At 51.4% G+C, this 16,723-nt stretch overlaps 1 protein-coding gene across 6 annotated transcripts in view; it reads left to right on the top strand.

Moving 5' to 3' along the window:
• Window positions 1-16,723, top strand: part of UBN1 (ubinuclein 1) — a 28,490-nt gene that overhangs the window by 9,663 nt on the left and 2,104 nt on the right. For 2 of the 6 annotated variants that reach the window (XR_007207150.1, XR_007207149.1), the window contains exons 8-17: window positions 1,707-1,836; window positions 2,013-2,131; window positions 2,582-2,704; window positions 3,563-3,706; window positions 6,489-6,539; window positions 7,648-7,690; window positions 7,978-9,204; window positions 10,601-10,853; window positions 11,156-11,245; window positions 14,266-16,206. Coding sequence is in view for 4 of the 6 variants with exons in the window: in XM_048321335.1 (XP_048177292.1) it covers window positions 1,707-1,836; window positions 2,013-2,131; window positions 2,582-2,704; window positions 3,563-3,706; window positions 6,489-6,539; window positions 7,648-7,690; window positions 7,978-9,204; window positions 10,601-11,026 (2,263 nt within the window). In the remaining 2 variants the exon portion in view is untranslated. Of the gene's footprint in view, window positions 1-1,706; window positions 1,837-2,012; window positions 2,132-2,581; window positions 2,705-3,562; window positions 3,707-6,488; window positions 6,540-7,647; window positions 7,691-7,977; window positions 9,205-10,600; window positions 11,246-12,671; window positions 13,659-14,265; window positions 16,681-16,723 lie in introns of those variants that run through there. The other 4 variants (XM_048321337.1, XM_048321336.1, XM_048321338.1 and 1 more) reach the window with 4 other exon arrangements.

A 16,723-nucleotide genomic window follows, 5' to 3' on the forward strand; every position in this document is an offset into this window, starting at 1 on the left:
TGGTCACTTGACCTGTGAGTTCAGCTTGATGCAAGACCAGTCTCTCCCTGTGAGAGATGTCAGGCAGGTTTTTGCTATTTAACTTACATGCTATATAGAATTGTTTAGAACTGGGATAAGGCTGCTGTGTTCAACTGGTTCTCTGGGAAAACTGGAGGAATTCCATTCCTGCTCTGTGTTTTCGAGGCTGCAAATTACACAGTGCCAGTGTTGCTCAGGCAGCTGCAGATAATGGCTTCATTCTTCTGCCAGTGCCTGGAGAGGGCTGGTGAGTGCACAGGGCTTTGTGATCAGTGCAATAATACTGACACCCAGGCTTTAATTTCATTGAGGTTTATCCAGGCACTTGCAGGCAACTGCCAAGGGGAGGTTTGGGACTCTGTTTCCCTCTCATTTCCAGGGCTGATTACCACCTTCCAGCATTCCAGTGCTGGCTGCACAAACAGTCCTTGTCTGGTGTCAGACTGATCACTTCAGCCTCATTCAGAGGAGATTTAGACAGATTTGTACGACTTTGCTGTACAGTTTGGATTGGGGCAATCCCAGACAAAAGGAACTCACTGGGAGCAGCCCTGGGAGAAAAGGACTTGGGGTGTTGGTGGGTGAGAGGCTGGACATGTCCCCTGTGAGCTCCCAGAGCCCCCCTGTGCCCTGGGCTGAGCCCCAGCGTGGGCAGCAGGGGATGGGGGGATTCTGCCCCCTCAGGTGAGACCCCACCTGCAGAGCTGCCCCAGCCCTGGGGCCAACAGCAGAGGGATGTGGAGCTGCTGGAGAGAGTCCAGGGGAGGCCACGGAGATGCCCCAAGGGCTGGAGCCCCTCTGCTCTGGAGCCAGGCTGGGAGAGCTGGGGGTGTTCACCTGGAGAGGAGAAGGCTCCAGGGAGAGCTCAGAGCCCCTTGCAGGGCCTAAAGGGGCTCCAGGAGAGCTGCAGAGGGACTGGGGACAAGGGATGGAGGGACAGGACACAGGGAATGGCTTCCCAGTGCCAGAGGGCAGGGCTGGATGGGATATTGGGAAGGAATTGTTCCCTGGGAGGGTGGGCAGGCCCTGGCACAGGGTGCCCAGAGCAGCTGTGGCTGCCCCTGGATCCCTGGCAGTGTCCAAGGCCAGGCTGGACACTGGGGCTTGGAGCAGCCTGGGCTAGGGGAAGGTGTCCCTGCCCATGGCAGGGGGTGGAGCAAGATGGTCCCTTCCAACCCAAAGCGTTCTGTGACTTTGATGATGGTGTTGATGAATCACTTGGCATTTTACACTTTTTGCTACCAAGAGGTGGCTTAAAAAGCCAGGCTCCTAAGTTCTGTTTAACTGTGTAGATGGGTTTGGCACACTCTGATCTCTCTCATCTGCTCACTTGGAAGTTGAAACCCAAGGGATGAAGTTTGATTTTTTATTGTCCTGAATTCCTCTGCCATAACCACTGTGCACTTCCCATCTCAGTTACCTGACCCTCCTGCATTCAGCTGCCAGGGAGAGCTGCAGAACAGATGAGACTGCTGACTTCCATTTGTTCCTTCTCCAGCTCCTCCCAGACCAGATTCAAAGCATAGCTTGGGATAAAATCCGTTGATCCTGGAACCCAAAGAACCTTCAACGCAGCGTGCCTTGTCCTTTGTCCCTCTCTCCCTGCCTCCAGCTGCCCTCAGAGTTGCCCTGCTTGCTCAGAGGATCGCTGTCAGGCCCTGCTAACGCTGTGTTTGTGTCCCCAGCATCGAGCTGCAGACGCGGGAGCTGAGCAGCCAGGTGCGCTCAGGGGTCTACGCTCACCTGGCCGCCTTCTTCCCCTGCAGCAAGGACACCCTGCTCAAGCGAGCCCGCAGGCTCTACCTCTACGAGCAGGTGAGGGAGCTTGCCAGCACAGCCCCTTGTGTGTGTGGTGCCCCTGACGTGCCCAGCGTGGCTGGTGGCCCCAAACAGCCTCCATGGGGCACCGTCCTGGCACGGCGGCTTCTGAACTGGCTGGGTTTTGGTGTCCCAGCCACGTGGAGCTTCAGGGTGCTCTGTGCTTGCTCCAGGGTGGCCGACTGAAGGAGCCGCTGCAGAAGCTGAAGGAAGCCATTGGAAGGGCCATGCCAGAGCAGGTGGCCAAGTACCAGGAGGAATGCCAAGCCCATACTCAGGCCAAGTTCGCCAAGTAAGCTCCTCGTTTGCTGATTCCCCAGCAGGCTCTCTGTGGCCTGGAGGCTGCTCTCCTGAAGTTTACCACCTCTTTTTGTTCTGTAGGCCAAATTTACTGATGGGCATTGATTGGCCCAGTTGAACTGTGTGTGTTCTTTGTGCTGTCTGTGGCAATGCCAGCTACAGCAGCACTGATGGCACCAGAGCTGGGCTGAGGGGTTTTGCCTGTGCAGGCGTGTCCTTAGGAACATGGCAGCCTGGGAACAGTCAGGCTGGCTTAGTCCCATGATCTCTTATTACAAAATATTGGGAGATTTCTTAACCTTGAGCCCATAGCTCAGCTTGCACCCTAAGCCAGAGATTGATTGCTGGTATTGAGACCTCTGACCAGTGCTGTTCAGAGATACTTAATCCTCCACTTGAACCTGCAGGACAATCACTTCCACATTTTCTGTCTCTGTTTTAGGATGCTGGAAGAGGAAAAGGACAAAGAGCAGCGAGTTTGTTCTGATGATGATGAGGATGAGGAAAAGGGAGGGAAGCGCGTCGCGGGCCCACGGAAGAAATTCCAGTGGAATGATGAAATCAGGTTTGAATAACTGAGATATTAACCAACCCACGACCTGTGTCATTCTTTGCCGTTGGCAGTGAAGCATTTTGGTGCCTGTGTCTTGTTTTCAGAGCAGTGCTGATCACCTGTAGGAACAGTCAGCTTGGAGGCTCGTGGCACATGGTGCTGTTTATGGAAGCCATTACTGCATTTATTACATCTCACCCTGAAGCTGCTTTCAGGCCCAGGCTAGCTCTGAGAGAAGTGCTGAGAAGCCTCTGTGCAGAGTCCAAAAGAGAGAGTCTTATCTTTGGGAACAGAAGGGATTCAGCTGAATTGCTGACATCCAACAGCCCAGACTCTTAACACACCCAGGCTCTGGTTGTGAAAGCAGTTGAAGCTGTTGGGTTTTGCTGCCCCTGGCACTTGGGGGATTGACAGAGAAGGGAGTGCTGAGAACAGGGGAGAGTGACAAAGGGTCAAAGGAAAATCAGTCTTGCTGTCTTTTTCTTCTTATTCTGGAACAAATCAATTTGTGCTGTTGATTCATTTAGGACACAGCCAGCTTTGCTTCCTGCCTTCTCCTTGCTGAGAGGTTTGGTTCTGTGGTTGTTACTGGTGCCTGTGGCTCTGGCACTGGTTTGCTACCTCAGCTGTTCCAGGAGATGACACTGGGAAGGGGTAACAAGACTTTTCTCCCTGGTGCATCCACATGTGTGCACACACAGAGCACGGAATGTGCCTTTCCCTTCCCCATTCTTGGGGAGGCAGTGCAGGGTTGTATTAGCAAGGGCCAGGTGTGTCTTGGTGTGTTTATCCAGCCTGGATAAAGAGAATGATCTCCAAGTGGGAAAGGTCAATCTGCGTAACCGTATCTGAAATCTTCCTGTTCCTCAGGGAGCTGCTTTGCCACTTGGTGAAGATTAAGTTGGATGGTTATGACCTTGACAAGAATAAGGCTCAGTCTCTAGAGGATTATGTGAAGACCTTCCTAGAAGGAGAGGTGAAGCCCCTTTGGCCAAAAGGCTGGATGCAGGCCAGGTGAGCAAGAATCAAGGGATTCCTTGTCCCAAGGGACCTGGGAAGGTCGTTAGTCCTGCCCTTGCTCAGGGAATGGCTGGCTTCAGAGTTAGATCAGAGTGCTCAGGGCTTTGGCATGTGGAATTTTGGAAATTCCCAAGGATGGAGATTACCACAGCATCTCTGGGCTCCTGTTCTGGTACTTGATCACTCTTCATGAAATCTTTCCTCCTTATTTCCAGTAAGAATTCCCTTGCTGCACTGAACTGAATATTCCCTGCTTTTGTTTTTCACTGTGCGCCTTTGAGAAAGGTCTGGCTCCCATCTTGGTCATGTCTCCCTGTCCCCACCACTCTTTAGGTAGTGGAAAACTGCCATCAGACTCCTCCTGGGGCTTCTCCTTTTCCAGGCTGAGCAAACCCAGTTCCCTCCACCTCTCCTTGGCTGTCACATGTCCCTGTTCCTCGGGCTGTCTCCAGTTTGTTGGCATCTCTCTTGTATTGTGGGGACCCTGAAACTGGATCTGTGTCCAGATGTGCCCTCCCAGGTGCTGAACAGGGGATAGTTTGCTCTCAGCAGGACACCTTTGCAGCAGTGGCTCCCCTTCAGCTTGCCCCCCAGGACCCCCAGGTCCTTTCCTGCAGGGCAGCTGCCCAGGGTTTTTCCATCCCAGCTGCAGGACTTGGTGCTCTCGGATTTCATTGAGCTTCGCAAGGTTTGTGTTGGTCCCTTTCTCCAGCCTGGGAAGGGCCCTGTGAATGGCAGCCCTGCCCTCCAGCATATTCTCCCCACTCCCTCTGTCCCTTTTCACCTCACAAACGTCCTGAGTGCAGTCAGGACTGTAAATAGCAGTGCTGAGTAGCCTTGGTCCTGTGCTGATGTCAGGCATGCCACTGGCAGGTGGAACTGGCACTGAGGTCAGGCCCACGGGCCAGTCTGTGCTTTCTTGGCTCTGTATTACAAAGGATCACTTTATAATCACAAAGGATACATTTTCCAGACACTTTGGGAAGTCTTCTCTGGAGTCTTCCCAAAAGAAAGCAAAGCAGAAAAGTTTTAGGGGCTTATTAGAGTCAGTAGAATTTGGTGTGGTTTCTGCACCCTCACTGCTGTTTCCTGCTCTTTCCTACTCTCCATCATCCCTGCCCTTGAGCTGGCAGTGGCAGAGAGCCACACAAATGGCAGAGTCCTCCTGCTGGGACTGTCATCATCTTCTGGCCTGCTTTGTTTTGCTCAGTATTTTTAAAGAAAGGACAACTCTGCAGTCTTCCTTCTGGAATCTTTAAGGTTCCTTCCAAGCCAAGCTGTTCCTGTCTCTTTGCATTTCACGAGCTGGGCAGTGCTGTCTTCTCTCTGCTGAATTTGCTTTCTGTGTGTTGGGGGGATAAAGGAAGATGCAGGTGGCAGTTCCTAAGAGCAGCACATCACAGACCCACTTGGAAAGGTCCATGGCTGTTTGTTGCAGTTGCATGTGCACAGGAAGCTCAGTGCTGAGCATGGTTGTAGCATGGTGGTGCAGGAGCTGAAAGATGGCATTAGGAGGTGGGGGAAGATTCCTCCTTAGTTAATGAAGATATACCCAGCCTGAGGATCTTGGCTTGCCAAGTTTTAAAAACTTTTATTTGAGTAAAAGGAAATTAAAATCTTTAACTCTGAGTTTGATGGTGAAACTGTTGTTGGGCATTCAGGTGCTCACCCAAGACTCAGTGTAGGAGGCACTTCCAGTGGAGTTAAGTACAGAATGACTCAATAACAGTGGGTTTCCTGATTGCTTTCCAGGGGCTCAAGGATAATGGTTTCTCCTGCTGGGACTTGGAGTTGGGCTTGATCTTTCTGGGTCCCATCCAACTCAAGATATTCTCTGACTTGGTGGTTTAAAGGCAGAGGGTAGAGTGACAACCACAGGGAGGGATTGGTGGCTCTAGGGAAACTGTAACAATTTTATGGATAAGTCAGCTTGATTTGCTGTCATCATGATCTCAGAAGTTCATCTGTAAGAGGAACTTGAAGGTGGACAGAGCAGCAATTTCATGTATGAGTTGAGAGAGGCCCTGCCATGAGTCTGTTTCCTCCATTAACACTAAGAGATGATTAACAGACTATTGGGCTAACATCAGCTTGCTTTTTAAGAGAAAAAGGATAACAAAAGTCTGTTAACACCAGCCAGGAATCACATTCCATGTGCCAGTACTGAAGGAATGTTTCTGACTCCTCCCTGACATGTAAGAAGGCAGCTGAGTGGCAGCTGGTTTGGGTCAGAGAGTGTTTGTGGGAGACTCTGGTTTACCCTGAGTAGTGCAGGGCTTTGGATGAAGCTCAGTCTGTGCTTGGTCAGCCCTTCCAGAAAGGGTTGTGCTGTACAGAGTCACCTCAGCTCTTGGCTGGGGACACAAAGGCAACACAGACCCTTCTCTCCTTCATTGCTGTGTGAGAGGAAGGGAAGGGAACCTTTCTCCCTGGAAGCTGAAGAGCTCTTGGATGATCTCTGGCAGCAGGAACGCCCTGAGTGATGATCCTGCCTCTCCAGTCGGCTTTTTAAGCTGGCAGAGCTTTTTCCTTAGGTATTGTCCAACCACTGCCTTAATGGCTTTTCCAGTGCCTACCAGCATTGCTCCCCAGAGAGACAATTGTGTGGGGCAGCTCAGGAGAATCTTCCTGGAAAAGGGCTGAATATTTGTTTGCTCTCTGTGGTTTCAATTTCACTGAGTCCCCTGCTGTACTGTGCAGCTCTGTCTCCAGTGATCCCAGCTGCTCTACTGGGTCTTGCTGGATATCACTTCTCATTGCTCTCTTCCCTTCTTAGGACACTGTTTAAGGAGAGCAGGCGTGTACACGGACACCTCACATCAGTCCTGTGAGTATCACAGCATTCCTTTGGAGTGAAAACTGGTGATCTCCATTCCCTGGGGCCTGGGGGGATCGTGCAGGAGCACCTGAGCTTGCTTGGCTCCCCCCGCATAAATTGGCGCTGCTTCCTTTGGGGAGGTCTAGGGAGAGCAGTTGTTTGTGTGTGACATCTCCCAACACTTTCCTGAGGTGCTTTAGCCTTCAGTAAGCTCAAAAAGAAGAACTTTGAAGCCAGGTTGCCCCCTGGTTCAACAGCCTGGAGCCAGGCCTGTGTGCTGGGCCTGGCAGGCACAGCGAGGTAAAGTGGAGTTGTGACTATTGCAGCCTGTTCAGTTGGTCCTTACTGGATTCTGGATTCCCTCTTTCTTGTTGCCTGGTTCAAGGAGGGGCACAACGAGCTCAGACTGGTGAAGGAGGGTGCAACAGGCTGGCGGGTGGCAAACCAAGAGCCATCAGAATCCAGCTGGGCAGGGGCTTTAATCCAAAGGCTCTCATGGATCTTGCTGGTGGTTGATAATAGATGAGGACATGGATTCAGGCTGGTGTCTGTTTGGCAGACAGTCCTGTTCTTGGCACTGGATGAGTGAGGGGAAGTGTGAGAAACACTGTGGAGTAGGGTGTAGAGTCATCCTTCCTTCAGCCACACCACCCAGCAGCTCAGGGATGTCTTGTACCAGAGATTGCATCTGACCAGATCTATTCTCGGGGAATTTGGCAGATGCTTTTGCATCCTCGGCTTCTTCTGGGAACCCAAAAGGAAGGTGTAACTTCTGCAGAACAGTCTCTGTGCCAGTTTCTCTCTGGGCATTGCTGTAGGAGGGCAGCAGTGGGGTCCTGCAGTTGATGCAGGATGTTTGTGTGTGGGTGTTTGCTGCTCTGCTGCCATTCCAAGACTCTGCTCTGCTCCCTAATCCGCTCCCTGTGTGCGAGTTGGGGCTTCCAAGAGCAGCAACCAAATGTCATGTGGTTTTGAATCCTAGCAACCTGAGATGCTGCCTCTGTTCCCTGCAAAGACTCTCTGGATCATCTCTGACAGGGCCTGGGTGTGCTCCCTAACTGGCTCCTTCCCTGAGGACATTCACTGAGCCACATTTCTCTTGTCTTCCTCCAAACAGGGCGAAGAAGAAAGTTATAGCTCCTACTAAGGTGAAAGTGAAGGTGAGTTCTGTTTTCTGGTTCTCATGGTTGGTATGTGCCAAAAGCCAAGTGACTGCCATCCTGAATCCCGTGTTTGAGTTTTGTATCCGTACGTCAGCTACTGTGAAATGGCTCTGCTCAGTATTTGGCTTGGAAAAAACAACTGGAACAGCAGCTAAAATGGATGGCAGTGGCAGCTGGGAGGGAAGTGGGGGCTCACGGGCACAGAATGTGTGTAACCTGCCTTTTATCCCCAAACTGTGAACCCTGTCTCTCTTCTGACTGTGCCTTCTCCTGTGATGTTCCAGGACTCTTCCTGCAAGCCAGACAAGAAGCTGTCGGTGTCCGTCCCTTCCCTGCACTCGAGCACCACCTTGGCCATGTCCTCAGAGCCCCAGGGAGGAGCCCTGGGCATCAGTGCCCAAAACAGGGAATTCTTGTCCCTTGGCACGGCCCAAGCTGCCAGCAGCACCGCCACTCCTGCCACCTTCAAGGATGACTCCTTGGATGAGGACTTGATTCACAACCCCACCTCCTCCCTGGAAGCAGTGTCCAAGGAACTGGCTGTGCTGAACAGCAGGGCGGGAGGGAGCCCTGACTTTACTCTTCCTGCAGCTCCAAAAGCTCCACCAGAGAAGATCCCAACTCTTGCATCCTCAGAGGAGAAGAGGACATTTCCAAAGCCCAACCCTGCCCCTACATCATCCTCTGGTTCCCTCCAGTCTCCTCTAAACTTCCTAGCTGAACAGGCCCTGGCGTTGGGCCAGTCTTCTCAAGACAAGAAGACAGAGAACTCTAATTACAAAGAGCATTCCTGCCAAGCTTCCCCCAGCAAAATCCTTCCTGATGCCCACCAGGCTAAGCAGAAGCACCACAGCCTGGTCAGGCCAGGCCACGGACCCCCAGCCTCGGTGCCAGTGCCGGGCTCTCAGGTGAAGGTCTTCCACCCTGGTGCTCAGCTCCAGAAAACCTTCACCTCCCCAGCTCCCTTTGTCAAACTGCAGAACCCCAAGTCCTCCACCCCTCTGCCCCAACGCTCCCTCCTCCAGCAGGTCAAGTCATCAACCAAAGCTCAGAGCTTCCATTCCTCCACATCCCCAAGCAGCGCCCAAAACTCCAGCAGCTCCCACAAGAGCCAAGGCTCGTCCTCATCGTCTCTCAGCTATGCCGGGAAGCATTCGAGCGGCTCCGGCTCTTCAGGACAATCTTACAAATCGCCTTTCGTCGCTGGGTCCCTCTCCAAGCACGGGGCCTCCTCCAGCAGCTCCTCCTCTGGAGCTTCTGCAAACCAGGGCAGCTCCTCTGTGACTTTGCTTCCCAGCGTTCCGGCCCCTTCCCCGGGCTCGGCCTCCAGCCGCCCGGCCTCCGGCTCCTCCGTGAAGAAAACTCCCGTTTCCCAGAAGCTGACCCTGGTGGCACCTCCCGGCGGCTCCAACGGAGATTCCAGCGGCGGCACGCAGGGCGTGGCCAAGTTGCTGACCTCGTCCCTAAAGCCAGCTGTGGTCAGCAGCACCGCAGCCTCTACCTCTGTGCCGGTAAGGGGGCAGTGCTGTGAGCTCCTGCCTTGTTCCCAGCTGCCCTAAAGGGGGCACTTCAAAAGCAGTTTCTGAAATTCTCGAATGACTGACTGAATTTTGGCTGCTTTAGGCTAGAAAGTTGTGGCCTTTGCCCTGGGCTTGTCCTCCAGAATTCCAGCTTTCATTTTCAGCTTAAAGTAGCCACTAAGCTGAATACTTTGCTGCCTTCCAAAGGGCAGTTTTTGCCCAGGCTGTGTCATGGTCCTGCCTTGGCTCTGTGAGTTATGGGGACAGTAGGGCTCCCATTTGGATTAAGAGAAAGTGCAGTAAGGTAATTCATCACAAGAGGTAAAATTAATTGCATAAACTAAAAGTATAATGATGAATTTGTTATTAATTGGATCTACAAACTTAGCCTTCTTTAAATTACTGCAAGTCATTTTAGTATTATTGCCACTTCTGTCACGACTGGCCCATAGAATAAATGAGCTGTGGTCATAGAACCATGGAATCATTCAGGTTGGAAAAGCCCTCTAAGATCATCGAGTCCAACCATTCCCCCAGCACTGCCAAGGCCACCTCTAACCCATGACCCAAGTGCCACATCCATGTGGCTTTTAAGTCTTCCAGATGTGGTGACTCCACCACAGCCCTGGGCAGCTGTGCCAGTGCCTGACCACCCTTCCCATGAAGAAATTTTCCCAATATTTGTTGGGATAGAACATTTCAGGAAAGACTCCTGGGTTGTCAGAACAGACTTGTGTTGTTATAATATTGTATTACTTAATGATATAAGGGGCTTAATTTTTATCTATAGCAAAAAAGTAATGGTTCCTAATGTCGTTGTATTCATTTGGTTTTGGCTGCTCGTCCCTGCCTTCCTTTGTGGCCCATGGAAAGAGCTGGGAAATTCAATGAGTATATTCAAATGGAAACCATGTACTGCTCAGCTTATGTGCCTTGTCTTTTACTGAGCTAGAGAGCTGGGAAGCATTCCCCAGTGGTGCCATGAGAATGTCCATGAGAGGGATCCTAAATAACATCCCGGGGTGCCTTGGGTGCCAAACCTCGGTGCCTGGAGTTGTCAGCAGTGTGTGCTGCCAGAAGTGAGTAGGAAGCATCCCCCTTGGAACTCGCAGGCAGTGTGGAAACTTTTCCTCTGCCTAATGGAGGCACAATTCCAGAGCAAGGGAGTCATGGAGGCAAATCCAGCGTGGCCACATTCAGAAGAGCTGGCTTGCCCATGTCCATCTGCAGATGGCCTCGAGTGTTGGCATCTCTTGGGCCCTGGCTGGGAGGGTGCTTTTTCCAAGGGGGAATTCTTGAGCATTCCATGTTTTGCAGATGTGTAAGTATGAATGATGCTGTGCCTTGGTTTTCCCTCTCCTGACTGACCTTTTCCGTTGCTTTGCAGAAAGGAACTAGTGGAGCTGTGCTGCTAACGAGTTCTTCCTCCTTAAGTGTACTGGCTCCATCCTACAAGTCCAACAACCCAAAGCTGCCAGCTGCCCTGAGCTCCACCCCGTTAGGTATTATCTCTCCTATTCATTCTTTCCCTCTCCATGTCATCTCCTTCAGTTCCGACTCCTCCCCAAAAGCAGGAGTTTCCAAGGATGCAATAGTTACGGGACCTGCTCCGGGGACTTTCCACCACGGCCTTGGGCACAGTGAGTATCCTGCTGGTCATGTGTGTGTCCCTTGTGCCTGTGCTGTCACATCAGTGCTCTGCTGGGCTGGCCCACTGCACACCAGCCCATCTCTCTGGCTGTTGCTTCATGCTGTGGTCCCTGCTTTTGTATCTCCAGCAGTTGCATTTGGAGAACCTTGGCCACATCCCTAGAGCTCACCCAGAAGTGCCAATAGCTGGAACCCGAGCTCTGAGCTAACTGCTGCAGCTCCTCTGCTCATTTCTGTCTTGGATGTGTATTTGTTCCTTTTTTCCCTCTCCTCTCTTTGTTTTTCTCTCTAGGTCTTCTGGCTGGTTTGCACTCCAGCCCCCACCATGCAGCGCCACTCCCACACTCTGCCCTGTCCACTCATTTACCACAGAGTTTGCCAGGTAACTTGTCAGACACTCGTGTTTGTCTTCCACCTCGTGAGTCTCCCTCTATCTCAGCAGATGCTTCCTTCAGGGCTGGAACCAAAGGGGTTGTCCATGTTTTCCAGCTGTGTGGTTGTCACTAAAGCTTCTCCAAGGTGCAGAATGAGGGGCTGGGAGCAACCTGGTCTGGTGGAAGGTGTCCCTGCCCATGGCAGGGGGTGGAATAGGCTTTAAGGTCCCTTCCAACTCAAACCATTCCATGATTAGGAAGGAGTTCTTGGCTGTGAGGGTGGTGAGGCCCTGGCACAGGGTGCCCAGAGCAGCTGTGGCTGCCCCTGGATCCCTGGCAGTGCCCAAGGCCAGGTTGGATGGGGCTTGGAGCAGGCTGGGCTAGTGGAAGGTGTCCCTGCCCATGGCAGGGGGTGGAATGGGATGGGCTTTAGGGTCCTTTCCAATCAAACCATTCTGGGATTCTGTGAATACTGGAATGATGAATTCTCAGTGCTTACAGCAAGTGTTGGTTCCTGGAGATATTCAGAATTATGGTGCCAGGATGAAAGCTGTGCCTGTTAGTGCACAGCCTGACAGGACTGCCCTGGAATGAATGTTCCAGCTCTGTGGAGTTTTGTTCCTGGTGACCTACATAAAATGTGTCAGACCAGACTGTCTTATGTCTGTGCACTGAGTTAATTGCCAGCATCTCCTTCACAACAAGTTTGTAGTATAAATGCAGATTGCTCCACTTGCTGCTCACAACGTGAGCATTTGGCAGTTAAGCCTGTTCCTGCCCCAGTTTGATGCCTGCAGAAGTGATGCATAAAACAAGAGTTTTCCAAAGGAGGAGAGAAGTAAGGAAAATTGAAATTCAGCACCAGCAGATTGGGCTTACCTGTTTCAGGGAGCTGCTTATTCCCCTGGTAACTCGAATTTCTGCTTTCTCAGGAGTGTTCTTCAGCACTTGGGTGCAGTTCAGTGCCACTGTCTTAGTACCTGCTCCTGTTGGGATGGTCTTCCTGGGCAATATGAGCCTGATTTAGGAGTGCTAGCCCGATCCTGTGGCTGTGTGCATGGATAACCGTGTAGCCTCCTGGAGGAGTCATGAAATAAAACGCCCTTGAGTGCTGAGCACAGTGCTTGCTTGCTGAAGAAAGAAGAGTGCGTTGTGCACTCGTGCAAATGCAAAGCATTGGTTGGCTTTGCTTCCTTTGCTGAAGAGTGAGGTGGGTTGTGCCACGCTGGTGGGGTAGAGCTGAAGGAGGTTCTAGCAGTGAGCCCTGCTGTGACAGACCCTTCCTTCCTGTTTGTGAGCCACCCTTCCCGGAGACTGAGATCAGGGATCGCACTTTGAACGTGGCTTGTGGAATGGATTCCACATCACTGGGGAGCGGCTCTTTGTGCCTTTAGTTGAGGGAATTCAGAGTGGTTGCTTCACTGTTGTTCATAGGGCTTATAACAGAAGAATTTTTTGATGGACTCTTCAGTGGGATGTAGCGCCAGAAGACAAAAGATCGCTGGGAATAAGTGAAGGAAAACTGACCATGGATACAGCTCCAGCAAGGACCTGCTTTCTCACTTGGTGTTTTCACTTAAAGATCCGAGATGGAGCCGAGTGCTGCCATCTCTTGGAACATTCCCACTTTTGGTGTTTTGTAGAAGAACACAGGGGACAGTTAAGTGACCCCCATTACCTGAAAGTGAATTCCTGTGTTCTGTGGCACAAGCTGTGTTTGGCTGTGCCAACATCTGCCCACAGCTGCACTGCTGTGTGAACGCTGCGAGGTGTGTGGGAGGTTGCTGCAAATGCAAGGGAATGTCGATGCCTTAAATAAAAGTGCTTTTGTATCCATGTTCATCCAAAAGCCTCTGAGCGAAGAGCATCCGGTGCTTGCCTGTGTGTGTGGTCGGTGCTGCCATTGCTGGTGGAGGTGCCTTGTGCTGGGGCTGGGAATGTGGTGCTGGTTCTGTGGAAATGGGATGTGCTGGGCTGGGCTCTTGCATGCAATGAGCTGTTCTTGGCCTGGAGGAGAAGCTGCTGCTGCTGCTGCACTGCTCGGTGCCACTGCTGCTTAGCTGCACATCTCAGGACTCCCATTTGTTCTTCACAGTCTGAAGTAGTTTTAATTGCTCCTGGAAAACTTTTGCTTCCTTAAACTTCCTTCCTTCTTCTCTCTTCAGTGTATCTTCTCTTTTCCTCCACATCCATTCCTTTCTGTTCCATCAGTGGTGAGATTCCTATAGTTCCTGTTGCTATCAGTGGGCACCTAAAGCCTTCGTTTAAAAAGCACCTAATGAAATAATTTAAAAAAATCAATAATAAAGCATCTAAAGCCCTACCTGAAAGGAGTTTGTAGGTGAGGGGTTGGCCTCTTCTCCCACACAACCAGTGACAGGACAAGAGGAAACAGCCTCAAGCTGTGCCAGGGGAGGTTCAGGTTGGACATCAGGAGGAATTTCTCCATGGAAAGGGTGCTCAGGCCTTGGCAGGGGCTGCCCAGGGAGGTTTAGAGTCCCCATCCCTGGAGGTGTCCAGGGAAGGGCTGGAGGTGGCACTCAGTGCTCTGGGCTGGGAACAAGGTGGGAATGGGGCACAAACTGGACTCCATGGTCTTGGAAGTCTTTTCCAACCTCCGTGATTCTGTGATTACAACAGCAAAAATGTACAACAGGTTCCTTCCAACCACCTGTAGGTGCAAGGCAGCCATACCACGTGTTTCGGGTGTCCTGGAGGGGCAGATGTGGCAGGGTGGATTTAGAGAAGGGCACAGGCTGCGGTGTCCCCTGGCAGCTGGAATTGTGCCATGGGGTTCCTGCTGGGAGCCCACAGGGGACCCTCAGCGCTTCCCTTGTCCCTTCCTCAGAGGCTGGGCTGCTCCCTGTGGGGAGATGGCTCCAAGCACATCCTCTTCTTCCTGATTCCTTGGTGCTGGGAAGGAAAAGCAGGTCTTTCCCTCTGTGCTGAGAGGCCTGGCTCTCCCACCTGCCCACCCTCCATGGGCTGGTGCTGAACCCCCTTCCCAGCTGGTTTTATTTTCTTTCAGATGCTTCTCAGCTTCATGGCAAAGGGTCCAATGCACAGCAGCGCAAGTTGTGACACCTGCGAGGAGGGGAGCTCCAGCACCCATAGGATAAAACCCAGAGGAGCAGGACTTTGGATACCAGCTGTGTCTTTTGATTTCTTTTTTTTTTCTTTTTTCTTTTTTTTTTTTACGACAACTGGAGAGACTGAACTGCAACGAGGAACTCATTGGGGCGTCTGCTCAGAGGCTTTCAGAGCTGAGCCCCACACACGGGGCCACCTTGAGCCATGCCCTGATGAGAGGAGCCTTTTGTAGCACTGTTTTATTGCTGCTGCCCTTCCTGCATTCCCTGGCACTGGCAGGAGCTGGAACTGGCAGGGAGGCTCGGGTGGTCCTGCCGTGGATTCCCACCCACCCGTGTCTGTAGCTGCCAAGTACCTCCAAGTCCAGTTACCTCCTTGGTCTCCCCGTGGAGGGTATGAAAGGTGCTTCTTTCTTCTGCTTTGGATTTACTTGGATAATTCTAGCACTGCCAGTGCTTTCTTGAAGACATTTGAGTAACTTTCCAATTGTACTATAAAACTGTGCTACACTTAATTGGAGGATTTAACATTTCCTGTGTGGTGAATCTGAGGAACCACCTGATGTTCCCCTCTGGAGGAGAAGGAAGACTCTTTAGAGAGACATTTTTAGATGCAGTCATCGACTTTTAGAATTCTACTTCTTTTGAGTTTTTGGATTTTTTTTCCCCTCCAAAGGGATGCTTTTTTCCTGCTCAGTTTTATCCTCATTGCCATTGAATGCATTGGATTGAATGGGACACTTCTTAGCATGTCACATGGATCAGAAGACATAATTCCAGTGCCTTTTATGGTGGAGCAAGAATGGACTAGTGACACACATTTCAGCCCTATTTTGTGTGCTCCTCAACCCTTTTTTAACCATTCTGTATTTAAAATGTATTCTGGTTTATTTAATAGAGCTTTTTATGGTTGCACATCAGAAAAAAAAAAAAAAAAGGAAAAGAAAAAAAAAAAAAGCTGCACTGTCTGGACTTCAGTGGTGACCTGGTGACTGAGCACAGTCCCAAATCCAGCAGGAGCACCAGTTCTCGTCCCAGTATGTGCAGGCGGGTTCCAGGCCCTCCCCTAAAGCCATTCTTTCCTAGGGTTGTGAGTTAGGATCAATTTGGTGGGCAGAGGGAATGAGCGAGACGAACCAAGGTCACTACCTGTCGAATGAATTCCAGAGAGAAGCACTGCTCTTCAATGATACCTGCACCAGGATCGTGTGCTCAGCACAGCTGCAGGAACAGGGACCATCCACCACTGGGGGCTGTCTTTTCTTGTTCGTTTTCCTAACTTTTACACCTAAATACTCTCCCTGAGCACCCCCTTTCAGGCTAACGGCAGGCTGAGGCTCCACCTGAGCTTCCTGAGGTTTGGTTTCCTGCTCTGCCCAGTCTGTCTTCTCTCAGGCCCCCACAGCCACGTCCCAGTTGTGCAGTGGTAGCGCTGATCCATGTAGAATTTACTGGTATTCCAAGGAAAAGCTTGTAGCTTCCTCCTTGAGCTTTGGGGAAGGATGCTGACCGCAGGATAGCAGCAAATGTCTGCTTTAGTTTCCCCTGGTTTTTGTTAAGATCCGAAGAAGACTGTTTCCAATTGGAGCTGATACGTAACTGCCCGAGATCAGTGAGTTGATTGTATTTCAAATCAATGGATACAGCTCAGATTTCAAGTCTGTTTACAGAAAATACCTAGGTTGTAGCAAAAGAGCCAAAGACAGAACTCGCGTGGGTAAAATGAAGCACAGCATTTCTCGGTGGACTCTGAGCAGTGGATGTCGCGTGGTTCCTGTTGAAGGCCTCATCCTGAGGGGTGCTTGGCACCTTCACCTTCTCCGGGGAGCTGAAAGCTTGGGACACCTGGCAGGATAGGGGCTCTCAGCGAGTGACTCGAGGTACTGGTTCTCCTCCCTCTCTTTGCTTTCACTTGAATGCTTCTGCTGGGAAGCCCCCGTGTGCGCGGCCGGAGCAGAATGCCCTCCTTCTAGGAATTTAGCGAAGCCTCTTGCCTCAGGGAAATGTTTATGTGGTGGAAGTTCTGTGGGATATTTTTTCTTTACATGCGATAATGAATGAGTGAGTGGTGTGGAGCAGCGTGGCAGCAAGGCAGGCCCACGCAGAGCAGCTGATGGGGAGCCAGGCTGGCACCTCTGCCTTGGTGAGGCAACTTGCAGCGCTTCCAGGATGGAACGGGGAGGGAAGGCTCCCATGGCACTTGGGGATGGCAGTTCCTTTTGGGTGTAAGAGCTGCAGTTTACTATTCTATTTTTTTTCTGTGTGTGTTGGGACTGTCTTGCTGACGATGGTGGGGGTGGTATGAAAACTGTTAATCTTGTACAGAACAACTGAATAAATTGTTTCAAACTTTCCAAAACGCTTTTTCTTCCCCCCCACCCATCTCCTTACCTCTAG

This window comes from Corvus hawaiiensis, chromosome 16, assembly GCF_020740725.1.
Source record: "Corvus hawaiiensis isolate bCorHaw1 chromosome 16, bCorHaw1.pri.cur, whole genome shotgun sequence".
In the NCBI taxonomy this organism is placed as follows: domain Eukaryota; kingdom Metazoa; phylum Chordata; class Aves; order Passeriformes; family Corvidae; genus Corvus; species Corvus hawaiiensis.